The 22136-nt window shown below is 35.7% G+C and overlaps 1 protein-coding gene and 1 pseudogene across 1 annotated transcript; both read right to left on the bottom strand.

Moving 5' to 3' along the window:
* Positions 1–3758: 3758 nt before the first annotated feature.
* On the bottom strand, positions 3759–9309 carry LOC123872795. Its single transcript, XM_045917328.1, has 6 exons — positions 9032–9309; positions 7866–8091; positions 6869–7102; positions 5867–6199; positions 5082–5210; positions 3759–4773 (listed from the first exon to the last, which is right to left on the bottom strand). Exons 1-6 carry the CDS (start codon positions 9140–9142, stop codon positions 4172–4174), a joined length of 1635 nt encoding a protein of 544 aa, XP_045773284.1. The 5' UTR covers positions 9143–9309; the 3' UTR covers positions 3759–4171.
* A 911-nt stretch (positions 9310–10220) lies between these two features.
* On the bottom strand, positions 10221–19574 carry LOC123872798 (annotated as a pseudogene).
* Between the last annotated feature and the right edge of the window lie 2562 nt (positions 19575–22136).

The raw sequence follows: 22136 nt of genomic DNA, 5'->3' as shown, positions 1-22136 counted from the left end.
TGATAGCCACCGAGATCATTTGACATTTATTTCTAATCCATTTGAAGGTTTTCTACGAAAAATTATTTTAATATCTCAATGAAGTAGCAACGTAGAACCACCCAATGTCAAATGGTCAGTGGCCATCATTCAGTGTTAGACACTAAGTTAACGACACATCTCATCATCCCACAGGTTGTCCAAGACACCTGAGGACAAGCCCGGGCAAGGAGGATCTACCTCGAGGCCTGTACCCCAACAGACTTTAATTAATAGAGAATACACCACAACAAGAATGCGTGATTTAAAAAACTTAAGGTCCATTTTACTTTGACGTTATTTAGTCTTAAATATCTTTTCTGTGCACATTTATAATTGCACAAATTGCAAGAAAAGGCCTTTTCCTTAGTGTGAGTCGTACTCGTTTGTGTCTCGTTAAATTTGACGTGCAGCTTTATAATGACTCTCAGACGTGACGTTCAAATTCTATCAACGATTACGAGATGTAAGTTCTCATACTAACCCTACTGGAAATGAGATCAACGATAAATATATCAATGGTTGAAGGAAGGTACTTGTAAGAAAGTTACACGGACATCAATAAATAATTACATTGCCACATCTTTTGAGTGTTCATTAACACAATAGAAAGGTTTAATAAATAGAGAAATCACCCACTGCACACATATAAGGTCAGAGATCTTATTTCGCGACATCTAGGCTTTTTTACATGAAGGTCGAGTAGGTGAAGCTGAATGAAGGAACGACGGAGCTCTGACGTAGCCCATTTAAAAAATAATCAGCAATCAGTCAGCTAGTTAGTCAGACAAATAATTTAATCAAGTAATATGTCTGATATAATAATTGGTGTTTTATCTGGAAAAGACTGGTGGTTCATTTTAATAACTTGAACTAATAAATAAACTCTAGTTTTTACTATTTATAACAACGGCTTTCAGTCAGAACTAGTTTTGACTAGTGAAAACAGGTTTTAACTATGCCAGGTACCTCAACTTTAATTATGTTTGATTTTTTTAATGAATACTCAAATGAAGCGGCATAACGATATTGATTTCATATAAAAAATGTATGAATGAGAATACACCAAAATGAATGATCCTATGGCACTAAATTAGATGAATTTTAAATGAAATTAAATCTACGCACAATTAATTTACATTAATCAAAACTGTTGTGTTACATTTTTATATTACAATTTTTAAATAATAATACCTAAAGAAAAGCCATAGGCTATAACAGGATCACAATTTTACAAGATATGCATTTATATTTTTTTTCTTAAAAGCCTAAATGGACTGTAAGGGTTTCAGCTTTCTATAAGAGTTTAAACTACTGGACTATTCGCGTGGGCTATAACGCTTTGGACTATTGTATTTTGTTCTCTAATACAGAATAGGGCACAATCTTTCGACGTGACATAAAAAGCACCAGGCTCAAAGATTTGCTCGAAAATTTTCCTTATCATTAAGACAACAGAATAATATAATTATTATTTAAGACTTTAGACACACCACTGATTAAATCATACAAAATCTGCATTAGGGTAAGAATGCACTGCGGAATTTCATTGCGCGAAACCATCCATTTATAAATCGTCATCCAAATTCAAATCTGAACTCTCAAAATTCACTTTAAGTTACTTCTAAAATTATCTATGCCATTGGACTATTGACTTGACTCATTTTTATTGGTCCAAGATTTGGATGAAATAGCGCAAAAGAAAAGAGATGATGAATAGAAGTAATAGTCCAAATGGTTATACTGAAAAACCAATAGTCCAACAAACATTTTTGGTCCATTACTCGTGGTTTAAACTGACACAACTTGTGGGTTTAATGGCTGTTTAAACCAGGACTAAAGTTTTTGTGGTATTATATATTTATGCAGATTTTTGAGTGGTGTGGCCAACATAGTCTTAGCCTCTTAATAATAATTAATATAAGTAGTACATTACAGCATATTAATACACCACTCCACTGCAGTATAAAATATACAGAAACTGAAAAATACTAGGTAATGACTAATATAATTTTATATAATCAGTTCAGCTTACTGTATTATAATGAAATATTAATTTATTCAAGATTTTTTGGCATATTAAAATTATTATTTTTTACATTATAATCAATAAATCATGTAAGATGATAAAAAAAAATTGCATGTACATATAATCTAAGTTACTAATTTTAATTATGCATTTAATAATTTTTTTTATTTTAAAATTAAAAGGATTAATAGCTGCCTATATTTAACTTAATCTTCACTAGTGCTTTCCTTTTCCTCATTGAACATTGTGAAAAGGATAGCACTACAATAAAGACCTGTCAAGTTAGAATTTTTATACTAAAAATAATATCGAATCAGCCATTCTCTAAGTGGGCTGGCATATCAATATGAAAACTTAGCAAATATATAACTGGGTAGAATTATTACAACAACGATTATAATATACATATAACCATAAAAATATTCCACAAAAGCCTATTTTTTAAGAGATGATGAAGGGAGCCACTGGATTCAGGCGACGCAAGAGACCTATGTAATTTTTATTTAGTGTTTTTTTTTTGGATTAATTTTTTTTTAAACCTTCAAAAAATTTAGCAATAAGTGTTCAGAAATCATTTAGAAGTTGAAAAAATAAAGCTACCTCTTAAAAAATAGACTGTACAATACAATGTACATATAATGCGTAAAAAATGAGTTCTCACGCGCCATTTTAACTTTATGTGTCAAATATCATGTCAAAAGTGAGATTTTAGTTCTTATTTCAAAGATGAACCATATTTTTGACATAACAATTGACCCATAGAGTTAAAATGGTGTATGACAAGTCATTTTGTACAGACTATACAATAATATCGCATTCTAATATTGAAGCATTCTGTGTAATATGCGTTATAGAAAAATATAAACACCCACCAAAAGAGTTTCCAAGTGTTACAGAGAATACTTTAATATCAATAAAAGTAGACAACATCTTACAATTTATATAGATATCAAGTGTTTTTTGACGTGACAACGTCTTATAATTCGATAGAGCCGGCTGCACGCACGAAAAAACATGACTCATGCGGCGTTACCTCGCTCTGAGGCGTTCCATGTAAGGCTTGCAGTGCAAGCGAGAGCGCGGAACGAGCGACAAAGAAGCACAATCGGCCTTTGTTGTCACGTTCAACTATCGTCAGTAAACCGACTTTACAGACAACCAATTTTTTTTTTAAATAGTTATTCTCAACACTAGTTTCAGTCACTTTAGTTACAATCACTCACTTTTAGTAACATTTAACACATTTTAAGAGTTTTTCACTGATACTAGACACATTTTTTAAGTAAATATGTGTATAAATAACATTCAATTGAAGACCACAGCATGTGGAACTCTTTACAAGAGGTTGTCCAGCAGTGGACGTAGATTAGTTGATGAAAAAATAGTTCACAACTATAATAGTCCAGGAAAAGATTTGATATAAGGTGAACATGCTGTGACCATGTTGATTTTTAAACATCTAAAAATCATAGGACACATATGCGACCAGCGCTATTCGGAATTGTGAATTCTGTGGTTTTGATACAATCATCTTGGATCTTCATAAACAGAATATATACATTGGCCGATCGAAAGCATTGGGCCATAGTTTAGTGGAGCCATTAAGCTTACAAGCAAGATTGTGAAATGCAGCTTCTGGACAAAGGACTTAGTCTCAGTGTGCATATTTGTCTCAAAATTTCATCATTATTGTTACAGCATCCAGTGTAAATTTATAATAGACTACACATTATTACACAACCCATATGAAAATTAGCCATGTTGTTACACAATACCAAATTGTATTAAAAATCATAGCATTTCAAACCAATATAGCTTGGCCACCGAATAGCCAACTAATAATAATCAATTGGCCAATCACAACTCTTAAAATTTTCACATTTTCACCCAACATTTCCACAAAGAAAATGCATAGCAAATTAATTATGGTTTATTTCATAAACCTCGCAAGAATTTGGCCAGTAAATCACTGGTTATTAGGACTTGAACCAATTTTTGACCAAAAAGTTCACAGCACTCTTCCAGAAAACCAGCAATTTCTAATATGCAATTGGCCAATGGTCATGGCCACACTTGGACCAACATTTGGTCAAATATTGCAACCCATAACATATGAACCAACATTTACAGGAGCACTTTCTTCTCAACAAATCCCTTCTCACACCGAACTATGACATCATCATTCCTTCCATTCAACAATTTCTTGGCCCTCGACAAATCTTCAAGAAAGCATTTGCCTTTTTCCGTTCTCATAATCTGTTTCTTTGGCAACAAATTCTTTGATAGATGAGCGATGAGTTTCTGCCAATCTTTGAGTAGGAAAAAGACTTTGTCGTGTTTAGTTTCGATTGGTACCGAACCGTTCGAGTGTTCAAAGAATACGTTCATTATGTCCTTTTGACATCTTGAGGCTCGGACTGCTTTGAGTAAAGATAGGAGTAGGATGTCCACGTTTGTATGTGCATTGATAGGTTTGTCGTATATATTGTTGTATAGGTTGGCGTTTTCTGCAGGGCCAACTATGTACATAATATGTGAAGCCAGTTTGATAGCATCTTCAGCCCAGTAGTAGGGGTCGCCGTGACTTGTGAGTGAGATGTCGCCGTCATACATAACGTCGAGACCGTATTCGCTGCGGAGGTAGGTCACGAATGAGGCCACGCACTCCGCGTGCAAGCGGTTCGCGGGTGAATATATCACTAGCACTTTGGTTGGTGGAGGGATTTCTGGAAACAAATAGTTTGAAATATTAAACATCTACAAATGAGTGATTTTTAAGACCCTAAATGATTTAATATGCAGACACCAACCCAGAGAGAAGAACCCTACATGTTACACAGACCAAATTTTTTATGTAAAGATGATAAAAACTGCTTATTAATTAATAAATAATAAATTTAGCAATTAAAGTTTTATTCATGTATTTATTAGATAATAGCTGATGCCCGCGACTTCGTCTGCGTGGAATTGGGTCTTAAAATCCCAACCAGACTTTTGCATTTACAATATTAGTATGGATATATGGTTATCTCACCTTGTCCATATTCCTTGCACCAGTACCGTCGTATTACGCGTAGCACAATGTAATAGGCGAACAGAGTTGCCACCACCAGCGCGGTGATGCTAGCAATGCAAATGTTCAGGGTCTGGTGGGCTTGCACACCTGGAATACAAATAGAAAAGTAGTACACAAAAACCATATTTTTGAAGAGCTTTTTGGCGTCCCGTAAAAGCGGAGCCCTATTATGTCACTCTGATGTCTGTCTATCTGTCTGTCTGGATCATTTTATAGGTCTCTAGCTCATAGGCGAAATAAGTTACAATCCTATAATTTTGGTGTTTGGTGTAAAACATTGACCCAAATTTATAGCTCTGCAGCCAGAAAGAAAATTAGAAAAAATGTTACCATACCGTCAAGTTTATCGAGACATACACAAGAAAGCAATTTCTTCTTCATAGATACATAGATAGATAGAAGTCTTTATTGCACACAAAAACATGTAAAGGAACACAACACAGAAGGAAGAAAACAGAAAAAACAATTGTGTGCAAAGTCAGCCTTATTGCTTAGAGCAATCTCTACCAGGCAACCTTTGCTTCATAATGACTGATTGACTGAATTGGACTAGACTAGACGGAACCAGACCGGACTGGTCCAATCAAAATTACTTGCATCAAAAGCTACGCTTCTGTCGGGCATCCCCTGACTCCTGAATTTCTTGACCAAAAATTGTCATTGGTTGCTTTTTAGTTTTTATGTTAGATTTTCAAAAAAACTATTTTCATACATGACCAAAATATTAAATAATAGACACTCACTGATGACAATTTTGGGGCTTTTCACAAACTGACACTTTACTTCCCCACTTTGGCACCTGTCATGAATTGGGGTCACAACAAAATAGTACGACCCGGCTTTGATCGGCCAACTGTAGTCATACGTCACTTCTTGGGTGTTGTTATTCATTTGTACAGTGGTGTGTTTGACCGTTTCATTGCACTGGGTGCCCTTGTCGCACTCTTTCATGATGCTTATCTGGTAAGCGGTGATCTTGAGTTGGGCTGGTGGGGGCATTATGTGAAGTTTCATTGAGTTTGTCAAATTTTCTATGTATACAAATGGTTTCCAATCCTTCTCGGTTATTGTGGGACCTACAACAATGTTAAAAAACATTATATGTATAAAAAATTATGAATATATCTTTATTTGTCTCTCATGTGTTTGTATACTTCGTTCGTTCGATTGTGATTAAAAAGCTTCCCACAACTTGCTGTTGGGATTTATGAGAAGATTTCTGTCGTACAGAGGCATAGACACATACAATGCCACTTTCAATTATTTTGTCATTTGTATGTACGAATCGCGCGCCATTTATTTTAAGTTGGCGGTACTATATCGGAAATATTCACGTAAGTGTCAACAATAATTGCGCAAAGATTAAACTCAAATTGGACAGACTATACACAAAAGTAATCAACAAATGAAGACATAAAAATTATTTTTTTGTTGCCCAAACAAACACAAACTCAGCACAGCGGGGTACTTTAATTTATAATGTTATTAGATGATACCCGTGACTTCACGTGGATTTAGGTTTTTCAAAATCCCAGGGGAACTCTTTGATTTTTCGGCATAAAAAGCAGCATAAGTGAAAGTTTAAGCATAGTGTTAATCCATTCCAAATTTCAGCCAAATCTGTCCAGTAGTTTTCTGTGAAAGAGTAACAAACATACACACACATATACATACACACACACATACATACACACAAACTTTCGCCTTTATAATATTAGTGTGATGTAGTGATAAAGAACACTCACTCAACATCTCTGCAGTCGGTATATTGAAGTAATACTGCCCCCGATTGACAACATAGTCATCTGAAGCCTCAAAGTCCAGTATATGGCTCTGTCCATTGTAGTTCCCATCTGTGAGAGACCAGTAGCAGTCGTAGTACAGAACTGACTGATCGTTAATGGTCACCTCGTTGGATATCACTATGTTTCTGCAGTGGCTCTCCACATTCTTGTGGTTTTGGAACCGGAATTTCATTGCTGGAAATAATTTTTATTGCCATAAATTCTAAATAATAAATAAATAAATAAATACTTTTAATTTCAGGCATGTCACAAGACAACCCATAACAAAAAAAAAACACACAAAATGACACAGTATAACACAGTAGATAACCCTAATATTGTCATAAAAAAATCTTAAATGAATTTATATTTATTCATGATTAATGTGAATTCAACACCTAACACATTGCAGTAAAAAATTTAAATAAAATATCCATAAAATACACCATTAAATTTGTCAAAATATTCTATTAGCCTACATGTAACATGCCACGTTGTTTTCTCCACTGAGTCGACATTGGCGGAATTATTGCGGAACACAAAGCCACAGTGCAAAGAGCCATAGGGACTTCGTCTGTGTTGGTGTTAGCTGGCAGGCGTACTTTGCCTTTTTGGAGTGTTTTTTTTTTGTTAAAACTGACTGGAAAGTACTCTAGCCTTCTAAGGGTGCCGTGCGTATGCAGACGGGGTCCATACTTGTATAGTTTAACTAACTTGTTACAAATAACTTGACATTGGCTAATCTTTGTAAAGCCAGACGAGAGAAAAAAAAAGAGCCATAGAGAAGAAAAGAAGAAGAACATGCTGCGTTGACATGATTTTTGTTAGCATCCCATTGGAACTCATTGATTTTCTGGGACCCTTTCAGGAAAGTATCCTATGTCAATCATTGTGGTGAGAAGGAGTAACAGACATCCTAACTTTACTTTACAAAGGATTACATTAAAGTTTTACTTACTTTTCCATTTTATATTGCTAAACGTGATGTTCAGTACTGTATAATTGACGGAGTAGTAAGACCTATAGTCGTGATGCACGACTGGCAGTATGTAGGGCTTAAGCTTAACCCCACCGATGTGGGAGTTTGAGGACATTGGGCCAAAGCTGTCAATGCAGTCAGCACTGTTTGGTGGGATATATTCCACTTTGCATGAATTGACATCGGAATGACCAGCACCAAGAATCTGTAAATGATATTTTATATTATAAATATCAAATACATACCACAATTAATTTGTTTTATCTAACTGCCAATATTTCAACTCAGTTGCATGACTTGTGGTCTGTAAGTGATGTTATATAGACATAAGTCTATTTTGTTTGATATCTACTTTAAGTTTTAAGTCTGAGCACAGAATACTACGTAATACTTTACACAAGTACAGGAAGCTTACTCTGCAAAGATGATTGAGTAAATATTTGTTTGTTTGCTTGCAATTCAGGTTGTATAGCACTGCTTCCTAAAACACCTCTCTTTCTATCGTGCAAACTCTTCCCTTATATCTCTCTCCCTCTTTAAGACTTATGCGGGAGCCGTCGAATGGAAGCACCACTGTTAATAGATATATTACTTGGATCACGACTCACGAGCAAGTGAGCCTGGCCTCATCTGATGTATGCTCTTTAGATTTCAGCCTAAGATTCCAACCTCCGGCGCATAGGTGAAAATCTACACTTACCGACAACTAGGCAACTAGGGTTTCATTTAGAAAACTATTGATATACAAATAACTATGTACTACATGCATTTATACAAACTGAACTATTGGTAACAAGTTTGCTTGACCTTTATCTGTAAATGACAATACAGTCTGGGAATTAGGATGGAATATTGTTTTGCGGTACAGTTTTACCGGTGGTAGAGATAACACCATGCTAGAGCTTGAGTAAACATTTATTTTTACTATTATTTGGAATTGAACCAATAGAGAATTATACTACCGGGAATTGAACCCGGGATTTTTAGCGAGGTAGTTATATAAAGCCAGAGGATGGCCAGAGGTTCTCTAACATCTCAGCGTTTTTCAAGGTTGACATGAAATCAATAGAATGGACATGTTTGTCTTTTAGCATCTCACCAAAGTAACGCAAAGGACGCATAGGTTATATATAAAACGCATTTACCTGTGTCGTACAGCTGCGTGTTACCTTCGTATTATTTTCGCATAACTGATAATGTCCAGAAACATATTGTAGCACAAACAATAGAAGAAAAATAATAAATTGAAACTCCATCTTGTACCTTATCTAGCTTAAGCCTAACAACGAAATTTATTGGAAGAAAACATTTTTAAATTATTATAGAGAAGAACTTTAATATAATAAATAAAAAAAGCCTGAACAATCACTGTTTATTTTAACATTTATCAACACAACAAAACTGTTTACAGTTCGACGACCATTTTGAAATTTTTGATGATAAAAACAATATGGCGACATATTTTTTTTTTTTAATATTAGTTTGTTCTCTGTGGTTTAGATATTTTTGATTATGGCAACACTATGGACTTTTTACATGAATCTATGTACACACATATGGATTTATTATATTATGACTTTACTCAGTTTGAAGTGGTTTGAAGGCTGCGGCAAATACCTACTCATCGCTATTCCAATTTCCACCTCTTATGCCGCGCGAGAGCCATTCACTCATCAGAGAGATCTCGCTCTAATTCATTAGTCGGATAGCAATAAGTAATTTGCTTTTGCTTCAAGTAAGTGTGGTACGCGACAAGTCGAGATGGCAATCGGGGTATAAGGCGGGGGGACGCACCGCACACCCGCCCAATTCGGTTAGTGCAGGGCTGTGCGGGTGTGCCGGGCGTCTAGGGCGTCCCCACCCCGATTACCATGTCGACCTGTCGTGTAGGTACTATAGGTATATCTTAGAGTTCTTAGACGGTCCTTAGTCCTCCCCATAGTCCTTTCCTCACAAATTAATAGGGATACTAGAAACCATAGCACCGTTCTCCCTTCATGCATCTTTTCTGAATCCTGCCGTTCCCGAGGACAGCTTGCTGAATCTGGATGCAACATATAAACATGGAGCCAGAAAAAATAAAAAATACCAACACTATAGTTAGATTCATATTATTTTCTATTTTATTTTCAAAATTCAATTTTTAAATAACCTATTTTTTATAATTTGAAATTATAGTTTAGCGTTTTATTCAAATATTAGGCAGGTAGGTACTAACTAGGTACTTAAATTATCTGAACACAGTAGGTAATAATTCTGAAGAGCAAAAATAGGAATGTAATAGGTTGGACATACCTACCTAGTTTGTTTAATTTCTTCCCTTTTTGAACGGACTTTTGGGGACCTAATATAGACCAATCAAATCGATTCATAATTGGCGGAGTAATCGCGTAACAAACATTACAATCGAATTGAGAACCTCCACCTCCTTTTTTTGAAGTCAGTTAAAAAGTGAAACGATGGAACAACCGCAGTGATAATAATAATAGGTAAGAAGCTTCACTTCTATCGGAAGTCCCATGCATAACAGTTCACGGCTTTTTAAAAAAGAGTATATATAGCTAATAATAAGTACCTATCGCATCATACAATGGAAGGTTCCTTCAATGAATTTTTCATCCGCGTGAGATTTTCTATAAAACATTTCCCTTTAACCGTCCTCAAGTCATAATCTGTTTCTTCGGTAGCAAATCCCTGGACAAAAAAGCGATGAGTTGTTGCCAGTCCCTCAATAAAAAGAAAACTTTATCGTTCCTTGTTTCATTTGGTACTGGGCCGTTTGAATGTTCGAAAAATACGTTGATAACTTCTTTTGGCTGTATAGCTCTAATCGCTTTGAGAAATGAAAGGAGTAGTTTATCTACGTTCTGAAGGACACTATTGGGGAAATTTTCGCTGTCCTTTGGTCCCACGATGTACATGATATGGGTTGCTTGTCTGATGACGTCTTCAGCCCAGAAATATGGGTCGCAGTGAGTTGTAGCGGGTATGTCCCCATCGTACGAGATATCGAAGCCATATTCTGACCGGAGGTAAGCTACGAATGATGCAACGCACTCAGAGTGGACACTGTTGGCTGCAGGGTAGATAACCAGCACTTTGGTCGGTTTTGGGATATCTGAAAAGAATTCTGTTTGAATTAAAAACCATCATCGTGAAGATCAAATATGGTAAGTACAATATATTCTAATGAACACATTTAACCACTTTTTTGGTTGCAGAGTCAGCTGGAAATATAATGTTCTCGAAAAAGATGTGTAAAGTTTGGGCTCGATTTCGGTAAAAAAATTGGTGATATTTTTTAAAGCCAAGAACCCATGGGAAGATTTTTATAAGTTGCACATTCGTATATAATAATTTATGCATGGAATAAGATCATCCATGCAACGCTGGGTCGAATGAATTTAACCATTATTATGGTCATTCACGTCAACTCTACTTAAGAGTGCTCTCCACGGTCGCGTCGCTTCAAGTCGATAAGAGAATATGCTATTGCAATCAACATTTAGCTTATTTACGAGTGGGACATGCTCAAGAGCGAGATGTGTGATATAATATGAAGAACGCGAATCAAGTTTAATATTATGTTATTTTTTGTGCAATTCAAATAAACTTGTTAAAAAACATTTTAAATCATTATTAAGTAAAATTTGCCTTAAAGCCAATAGTTTTGTAATTCCATATTTTCTTGCATGGTTTATTTCGCATAAAGTTTGCCTTTCAAGGGTCATAATTTTTAAAATAAATACAATTTTACTATATTATCTACATGGATAAGATAATAAACTTAAGACAATTACCTGATGGACCTCTGTAGTATCGGTGGTAGATAAGGTACACTAACAAAGAAACAGCAATTATTGACCCAGTCACGATGACGTATGAGGTCAGCATATTGGCCTTCACAGCTAAAAAAAGATATCTAAGTAAGTAAGAAGCTAGTTTCATTTGATCATATTTTACCATTTCGGCGTACAATTATAAAGAATCAATTAACAATAATTATAATTTTATTTAAGACTAAGTTTTTATTTAAAAATTTTAAATTTTTTATAAAGGTTTTCATCAACAATCATTTATGATTATGAATGAATATCACATGCCTGTGATTTCACCTGCGTGGATAAAGTTTCGAAAACTCATTAATTTTGCGAGATGTGAAAGTGTCTGTCTGTTATGTTGCTAACTGTTTGCCCATCTATACCAATTTATGTAAGAAAAAATAATAAATGTCATTCTCACCAAGAGGAATTATAGGACTTTTTACAGACTGGCACTCGACTTCTCCACTCATACATTGATCGTGAAGTGTGGTCACTACAAAGTAGTATGAACCAACAGTAGTTGGTGCGTAATCGAAAGCTATTTCTTCAGTATCACTATTATAGCTTTTTACATTAACATTTTTAACCACTTCATCTGGACAGTCTATACAAGTCTTCTTTACTTGTACTTGGTATGTGAAATTCAAATGTGCTGGCGGTGGCACTATACGCAATTGCATCATAGTTACATAGTTTTCTACGTAAACAAACGGTTTCCAAATCGTCTCATTGGGGTCTGGGCCTGTAATTATAAAACGTTTTATTGTAAAAGCATTGATAAAAGAGACACAAGATGATTGAGAAAACTTGTACCCTCAGGTAGGGACCTAATGGATTTGTATTGAGTACTTACTCAACATACGAGCCGAAGGTATATAAAACAGGAACTGTCTCCCATCAACAACAGTACCGTCAGTAGCCTCCAAGTCCAATACATGTGTCATTCCATCGTAAATACCATCAGTTAGGGACTTGTAGCAATCATAATGCAACACTGTTTGGTTATCAACCTTAATATTATCTGGTATGGACAAATGCCTGCACATTCGCTTAGCAGGTCTACTTCCAAGTTTTTCTATTCTGAACTTCAATTCTGAAAAATGAAAATCAATCCATACTTATTCATACTAATTTATAAATGCAAGCGTGTGAACTATCTTATCAAAAAGCACAGAGATAGCTTACATGCTGGAGTTTTAAAACCCAATCAAAAAATATTACAAACAAAAAGCACTACATATGCATTAGAAATAAAATTCAATTTTTATTGGCAAGTTATCGAATCATGGAATTATTTTACTGCGTCTCTCTCGTGTACCTTTTTTCATTTTGATGCAATTAAGTTTAATTTTTATTTCTCAGTAGATTATGCATAGCTAAAAATCTACAAATTGGTGAGGCGATCTTGAAGTTTTTAAACATCCTAAAACCGCCCAATGCGCCTTAAGAAGTTTTCAAAAACCATAATAGGATTGAATTTAATTCAAGCTAAATTGGGCAATACTAATTAGCTGCTTATAATTTATCACAAAAATTATCCTGTTTCCGTTTCACATTAGCAAGCTACGTATTCCATGAAATACTTGTATGCAATTCAATGCACCTATAAAAACACAATAGGCATTGAATCACGGTCATGTACCTACCTACCATTATAAAAAGGTTGACCGTTTATTATATTAGAATACTTAAATTTATTATTTAATTTGTCAGTCAGTGAGTTTATCAGTGAGTTCCATAACCCAAAGGTGCCAGTGGGGCCCTATTACTAAGACTTCGATGTCCGTCCGTTGGACCATATTCTGTCTATCTGTCAGCGGGCTGTATCTCACGAAATAGATAGAGAGTTGAATTTTGACAGAATTGTATTTCTAATGACGTAATATTTACTGTCATTTTGTAAATGTCATTGTCACTGTCATATGACATTTCCAAAACAATATAATATGTCAAACTCTTGTGTAAATAAAAAATTTCTATTTCCGCTATATCAAAAAATAATAAAGTTTCTAAATGGCTGCCATATAAATTTATAATAGCAGCCTAGGCTAGGTTTTGCGATGTTTATCCTAAAAGCATAGAAAACTAAAGTAGCTATAAGTTTAGTGTAGGTAAGTACGTCAATACTTACTTTTCCATTTTATATCTTTGAATACAATATTTGGTACGGTATGATTGATCGTGTATTTGGGGCAGTTTAAATATAAGACAAAGGGCTGTATGCTTATTTGGCCTAGACGAGACTTAGATATCGCAGGAGTACTATAGCCGTGCATACAGTCGGAGCTATCATCCCGAACATTTTCCACGTCACACGTCGCAGCTTCAGTGGTATTATGAGATCCCAATATCTGAAATCAAGAATTGAAAAGTTTTATATGCTTAAATGTTACATTTCTTACGCGCTGCTCCATAAAAAGGTATTACGCAGATATCGATTTATCCCTTCTTTATCTATGGTCAGAAATATTAACATATGTAATTTTTAGTTTGTAAAAATGTGTTGATTAATTTGAAAAAAATTAAGATAATAGTTAGGTACTAAACGCTAATTCGTAGTGTTTGACACATCACGCATTTATTTTGATTGCAATAGGTAGCATGCTCTCACGCGCGACTTGGAGCGATCATGGAGAGCACTCTTAAGTAAATCAAATAAACATTTACAAACAAAGTAAGGAATCTTAAATTGAAGCTATATTCTACCATTGATTCGAATGTTCTACCTGGATAATACTCGCGACTGCCTCGTGGATTTAGGATTATAGAAATTCCGTAGAACGCTTATTTTCCGGGATAAAAAGTACCTACCTACCTAAGTAAGTAGTCTAATATGTTATTCGCCACTCTTTAACTAAAGCTAGGTATTTATATCTCACGTACGATAATTCGCGTCTGCGTCCGCGTCAGTTCGCTGCTCTGTTCCGGCGTGATTGAAGGACAAATCAACAGCAACGTCCTAAACTTGCGTCATCGATCATTTTATCAACAGTGCGTAGTAAGAGATTTTTGTGCGTCATGGATTTCTATCTTGCCTGATCTTTCTACGATAGATACGTAGGTAATATAAAAACAAGGAAACTTTGTTAAAAACAAATAGTAGTCGAGTCTTAACTACAGGATTTTTTACGCGGGTAAAACCGATTAAAAATAATGATAAAGTCAGTTATTTATGGTGCTGCCTATCTACTGCCCTGTGCAAAGATAAAAAGTTGCACTAAAAGTCAAAGTTTATCAATAGGGAGGTACCTCCTTAGTAAATATTTAATTAAAATATAGGTACCTATTACTTACGTATCTATTTAGTTTTAGCTTTTTAAAAATCCCGATTCCCAAGGGAACTTTGATTTTTCACAATAAAACTCAAGTATCTCAGTATAGTGGACCCCCGGTAATCCGGCCCCTGTCTAATCCGGCACCCCCTGTAATCCGACATGTCTATTTTTATTGAATTAACTAAATTTGACATACATAGTTGTACTTTATAGAGTATGTATAACATATAGAATGTTATCATTGGATCTGTAATTTGTCGGATTACAAGGTACTCTTTTGTAAAAAAATCCGGACTATAGGGGGTCTTAGGCAGACTCTATAATCCGATAAATTCGATAGTTCGGCAATGTCCTGCAAAACGTTTGTCGGACTACCGGGGGTCCACTGTATTCTTTATTCATCTCCGGGATACAAGCTACTTTTTTAAAGAATCCCGTGTGGTAGTTTTAAAATTTCAGTCATCATAACTCATGACTCTCATGAGCCTAACTATTGCAACCGTTTGCTTAATTAAGGAAATTTGTTCAATTCGTGGAATCATGATAAACCGTACAGCCTCGATTTCCTCCTTCCGACGCGACATTTGCAAAATTGTAAAGGTTCCCACGGTCCGTGATATTGAGACCACACGAAATCGTCTTTTGTCTCATAAATGCATAGATACCATTTGACTTATCTTTAGCCGACAACATATCGACACCTCCCACGTAAGTTGTTGTATCCCCAAAACTACAACTTTTCAGTAGAGCGTTTTAAAGATATAAATTGAAATTAAAGCTCCATTTTTCAATATATTTTTGTGAAATTCGGTATTTAGTTATAGTTTACAGTACTTTAACATATTCTGAAAGATAATTCATAGAAATACTTCACATTTCTGAGATTTTGTTCATACAACATTTTACGGCGTGTTTCATCTTTGTAAAATGTTGTATAAGATACTTACAACAAATTACGCTGGAAAAAACGGGTTGATTGTCATCGTATGTGTTAAATACAACAGTGTACGTCGTTTAAAATTTAAAAAAAATGTAGTATGTGTAGTCCGATTCATCATTTCCAACCGATGGAAGTCCACTACTGGACATAGGTCTCTTGAAGGGACTTCTATGTGCCACGGTCTTGCACCACCTGAATCCAGTGGCTCCTTGTGACTCGTTTGATGTCGTCTGTGCACCTAGTGGGAGTCTGTCAACGCTGCGCCTTACAGTGCGAGGTTCCAGCACCTTGGGACCTCAACGTCTATGGGTCCTTCGAATTATGTGTCCCGGCCATTTACACTGCAGCTTCGCAACCCATTTATGCCGGTTACTCTGATTTTCCTACCGATATCCACATTCCAGATTCGATCACGTAGAGAAACTTCAAATATAGCTCTCTAATTGCCCGCTTAGTGACTCTGAACTTTCTTATGAATTCCATTATAATATGTGACCATATTATCTCGGATCCATAATATGTCATCACTGGTAAAACGCACTAATTTAGTTTCCGTACACTGCCGCCGAGTCGGATTCGTTGGCTGACCTGTTTCTTGAAATTGCACTTACCTACCTGGTCCAGGTACCTGCTCCAGGCTCACACTTTTCTATAATTTCGAGTGCAGAGCCCTCAACGATTACTGGGTGGGCCGAGACATAAGAATTAGACACAATTTTCGTCTTACTCATGTTCATTTTCAGGCCCATCTGTTGTGAAACTTTGCAAAGTTCATTGAGCTGTAAATGTAGAAACTGGGAAACCTAATGAGTTTTCCCAGAGTTTCTGCGATAGTGACTATGTCATCGACAAATGGAAGGTGAATTTCTTTTGATGTTAATGTCAAGTTCATTCCAATCCAAGCTTAAACATAAGGACGTCTTCCAAAGCAGTGGTAAAGAGTTTCAGAGAATTACGTCTCAATGTGCACCCTGTCACTGCAATTGGACTGGCCTAGTCTGGTCCTATATGTCGACTGACATGGTGTTTTCGTACAGGATTCTATTTCAGCATTTGTATGAACAGGCAGTTGTTTCAGCATCTCAATAGCGACCTTAATACAGCCCCAGTTTCCACCAAATCAAAAACTTTCTCATAGTTTACAAACGCTTAGCAAAGTGGCAGATTATTATAATAGCCTTCAGTTATATTATGCATAACATGTCGCAGCTTATGAAAGTGACCTATAGTGCTTAAGCTTTTTCAGAATCAAGCTTGTTAGGGATGCTGAAAGTCATCGAACTTATTATTGTGACGATTCATAATGACTTACGATAACAACAGCTTATAGACATGGCTTAGCAGCGAAATGAGTCTATGACTCTTCTTGAGTAATGTTTGTAACTTTGTAATTTCGTTATGCAATGAATTAGATTAATTTGAATATAAGATTCACTAACCTTTTGTGCCCACATTGCAACAAATAAACCATTACTTATTATTTATTACGGCATTATCGCCATGACGGGATTGAAAATCCCTTGGAAAAAGATTGGAAAATCGCTGAAAGACCTTAAGTACTGGTTTGCCACCCGCTTTCAGGAATTCTAATGTGATTCTGATATCACCGAGCGAATTTTTATCCTTGAGTTGTTTGAGAGCCATACTTATCTCGTATAAACTGGCATCTGGGATATCTTGGGTATAGTGTCCCGTCAATTTAGGTCTGGGATCTTTAGCCAAATCTTCAACAAGTCTTTGTATTGTATTGTGTTGTATTGTGTATAACTGTCCATAGAACTTCTCCACTTATTTCAAGAGCTCAAGTTTAGCTGAAATGAGGTGTTGTCAGTTTTTTGTCGTATCAGCATGCCCTGTTTAGCAGACAGATCTTTCGTGAATACTTTTGAGTTCCTCTTCCGCTCTATGGTATCTTTAAAACGAAATTAATGATCCATAAGTCACGTGTTTGTACAATAGAGATCTGCCAGTAGGAAGGTGCATCTGCTGAAGACTACAGTATCATTTCTGGCCTTTTTCTGGCCATGAGCTTTAAAATCATAAAAAAATATTTGTTATTTTTGGACGATAGGCCGTAAAGAAATTGGACTCCACCACCTGGCAGGTTCTACCAACCTATTTATTGGAAAGGTAGGCTCTGAAATTATATATTGTAGTAGTGATTTTTTTGTTAATTATATAGTAACCTAGTGGTATGATGAGCCGATTAGTTATTTTATTGACTATCATGAGTTTACGTCGCCATCAAACTAAATTTTAACATAGTTTTATTGTATACAATGTCGTATGTAAGAAAAAAAACAATGTCATAGCAACGTAAAATATAGCATGTAATCATACAACAAAATTTTGAGAAATAAATGCCGAAGTAAAATGTTGTATGTATCACTTAACACAAAATTTATAATAATTCTGCAACGTAAACGGTTGTATGTCATCATACAATACTGTTTTTGGGTGTCCTCAACGACGTAAATTGTTGTATGTAATCTATACAATAGTTTAGCTTGGCATCACTATTAAATTACTAAAATACGATAATGAAATAAAAAAATGTAAACACAACCGTGACATATCAGTGTCTTGAGTTACAAACATTTCATCTGAAGTCCGGCGTGATCTGTTGTATCTGTTACATACGAGGCGCAAACGTGCGACTTCACCCCACATAAAACGTTGTAAAGGTCAATATGATATTTTACGTCGTCCGCGTTTGAAACATACAACATTATACGCCTCATAAGTACTTTAAAAAACAACATTTTTAGGATTTTTTTTAATTGAACATATAAAATACATAAAAATAGACATTGTTATGTAAAAAACGCAAAATGGCAATTTTGTGGCTTACAACAACTTACGTGGGAGGTGTCGATATAATACAGTAATAATCACAAGTCTGGTAGCTACTAAAAGGGACTGGCGTATCTAATTTTGGGTTTAGAAATTAGAACTCAGAAAAGTTACTCTGTCGTCCATTCATTCAGCTTCACCTGCTCGAATTTCATTTCGTTTGTAGAAAAGTGCAACCCGTGCGAAACCGGTATAATAAAGCTAAAATGTCGATTAATTAAAAACTCAGTAAACTAACCTGTGAGAAGCAATCCGAAGGTACTATTGTCATTTTGCGGCAAAGTTGAAAGTTTTCGCCAAGAGTTTGTTGCAAAATAATAACAATAAAAAACACAATCAGACTTTCTTCCATCTTAAATAATTTTATAGAGATCACTTTTTCACTAAATTAATTTAAAAAATACTAAGTAGTTATTTAAATGGGTAGCTTTGTTTTATAAAAAGTTAAAAAATAAACAAGTTTTTGTTTCACTTCACAGTTCACATTACAGCTTGAAAATTAAAAGATAACACGTTCGATTTGAAAAAAGAACACTAAATTAAAAAAACGCAAAGTAGATCGTAAAAGGCACTTAGGACGTTGCACAATGAACGGTCAAGAGCGTAAAAGATACTGCAGTCACGGAATCATAAGGAAAATCTAAAGAAACATTTTTTATGAGTCATATCGGAATCCTATTGGAGTAGGAAGGTACCTACTACGAAGTAGGTCCTCCTATACTGAATTTTATGTTATCATTGACGGGGCGTAAACAGTCGCTGTTCTCTCAAACAAATCAAGCTGTACTAAAAATATAAGCCGATATGTACCATCATAATATGTCCAGTATGTCTGTATGTTAATTGAATAATGCTGATCACACATACGCGCCGCATATATCTGTACTGAACGAGACACATGTTGACACATGTTGATTGTTGATTTTTGTTCATAGTCACGTCTATTATTATAATAGCCTAGCAGATGTCTGTGACTATCTATCCGCGTGGGTTTAAGTTTTTCAAAAATCCCGTGCGTTTTTTTGAATTCAGAGATGACACGTGTAAGTTAAAAATTTATATCACCCCCGACAAGTGAAAGTTACAGTAACTAGAAAAGAGTTGATAACTTTAAAACGGCTAAACCGATTTTCTTGGATTATAGCTAAGAACACTCTCGATCAAGCCACCTTTCAAACAAAAAAAAACTAAATTAAAATCGGTTTACTAGTTTAGGAGGTACGATGCCACAGACAGATACACACGTCAAAATTATAACACCCCTCTTTTTGAGCCGGCCTCAAATATAAATGATGTGACATGACGGCATCAACATTTGACATAGTTCATCGTACTTTTTTAGTTAAATCGATTTAAAATGGTTTGTAAACCTAAAACTAACAGCAGACGAGAATTTTGCGAATTTAGGAAGATCCTCAAATTAATTATTATTATCAAGACGTAGTTAAGTTATTTTTGACATACTTAGGTAGGTACCAAGCCAAATTTATGATGCAACGTTTCACAAACAAGTCATTACAAGTATAGTGAAGGAGCCCTAACAACGCGTGGTTTGCGCGTACGGTGTGCGGTGCGTTCTCCTAATGTGCGATCATCAGAAAAATATATGGCGCTTTGTTGGCATTGGAGAGTGATAACTGAATTTCGCTTTATTTATAATTATTATAATATACACTACATAATTAAGTAAACCTTTTGCTTTTCCTCCTATTCAGAGGCCTTATCACAAAGTTTGCCCCTACAACGCAGCAGTGAGCAGAGGTTAGATTCGCCTGGTAAATACACGGAACCAGGTTACGCCATTCCTCATTGGTTATAAATATTGTTCGTAAACTTCTTTTGGTAGGCTGTGCAGAGTAATGACGGAACAACGTGTAAAAAGAAAAAAAATGTAGTATTTTTAAGGTAAATTTATTTTTAGTGCAGTTCACATTGCTATACTTTTTGCCACAGGCGCATGCTTTCACGGTAGGTACTACAAGAAATAAAAATTATACCAAAAATCGCTTAGTCCAAGATCCCAGACCACCAGACGTTACTTATTTTCTGAGAAACAGAATGTGTGGGATAGTGTTATTGTGTACTGTTAACGTTCGCATATCTTTAAATTGGCCCAAGCCAGCAAAAAGCAAAGCTGCCGCGCTGTGAGGTCTGCTAACATCTATGAGAATAGAAACTAATTCCTAAACCAGTTCAGTGGCTAAAATAATGCTAATAGGTTGTTTAGTAGATATCTATTGACGGCAGAGCTGGTCGCGAATACTTTGTCGAGGCCAGACGAGACGAATTTTAGTTATGAATATTTATGTTTTGCGACGAATTTTAAAATACATGAATATTTATGTTTCACATATACCTATCTTCAAAAATGATTACCGCGAGCAAGAGATATATGACAAAAATAGTAGATAGATAGCTATCCTACATACAAAAGGAGATACCGCAACTTTCAAGGCTTAAAAAGCTAGAATTCGGAGCTGGAAAAATCCTTATAAAACTACTATAAAAACCAATAGGTAACGTAAATTGGTATAGTGCGCGACAGGACGAGATGGTAATCGGGGCACGAGGCGGCCGAGGGCGCCCTGCACACCCGCATGTCACCTGCGCTATCCCGCACCGGGTTAGCACGGGGGCTGTGCGGGTGTGCCGGCCATCCCCACCCCTATTGCCATCGATTGCCATTTTGACCTGTCGCGTACTATACTTCGCTGGTTGCTGCTTTTTTTAGCGAGCCCTTAGCCAGCTAGTCGGAATTATGAATATGGTCAGAAATGTTAACCTCCTATTTTAAAATTATATCAGATGTCAAGACGGTTCTTTTGCTTCGAGAAATCATGTTGTAATTTTTAAAAGTTGAATTAAATAATAGGTAAGTATAACAACAATGCGGTGCACGTTGTTGTTTTAGTGTTGCCTATTCTGCATCTTCAAACGTAGTGGTTGGTAGTAACTCTTTGGCATCTTCTACAAAACGAGAACGCAACCGTTGTCATCTTGACAGATATCATCAAATTAGTTGTGTCAAATGCCAATGGGGACTTTGTCTGTGGTGGCGTTTGTTGGCGCGCGTGTTGTGACTTTTTGAGTGTTTTTTTGTTAGAAGTGGCCGGTTTTTGTGTCCCGCTGGTGTTTATTGGTGGTGTAACTGACCGAGGAACTGACTGAGAAGCGCTCTAAAGGGGCGCCGCGTGTATGTCGGCGGGCGCCAGCACAGACGAAGTCCATACTTATACATATAGTTTTCCTAACTTGTAAATAACTACACACTTGACATTGGCTAATCAGTGTAAAAAGCCAGACGAGAGAAGAAAAAAAAAAAAAAAATGCCAATGTCAAATAGAACTTGACAGTTGAC

This window comes from Maniola jurtina, chromosome 15 (genome assembly GCF_905333055.1).
Source record: "Maniola jurtina chromosome 15, ilManJurt1.1, whole genome shotgun sequence".
NCBI lineage: Eukaryota > Metazoa > Arthropoda > Insecta > Lepidoptera > Nymphalidae > Maniola > Maniola jurtina.
This window is presented reverse-complemented; position numbering and strand designations above follow the sequence as displayed.

What these genes read in the sequence shown, in the direction of transcription:
- LOC123872795 (XM_045917328.1), bottom strand. Translation starts at nt 9,142, where the DNA reads ATGGAGTTTCAATTTATTATTTTTCTTCTATTGTTTGTGCTACAATAT. An exon ending in TAGCAATATAAAATGGAAAA is followed by an intron (nt 7,103 to 7,865) that starts GTAAGTAAAACT and finishes AATTATTTCCAG; the next exon opens with CAATGAAATTCCGGTTCCAA. An exon ending in GTGCAAGGAATATGGACAAG is followed by an intron (nt 4,774 to 5,081) that starts GTGAGATAACCA and finishes ATTTGTTTCCAG; the next exon opens with AAATCCCTCCACCAACCAAA.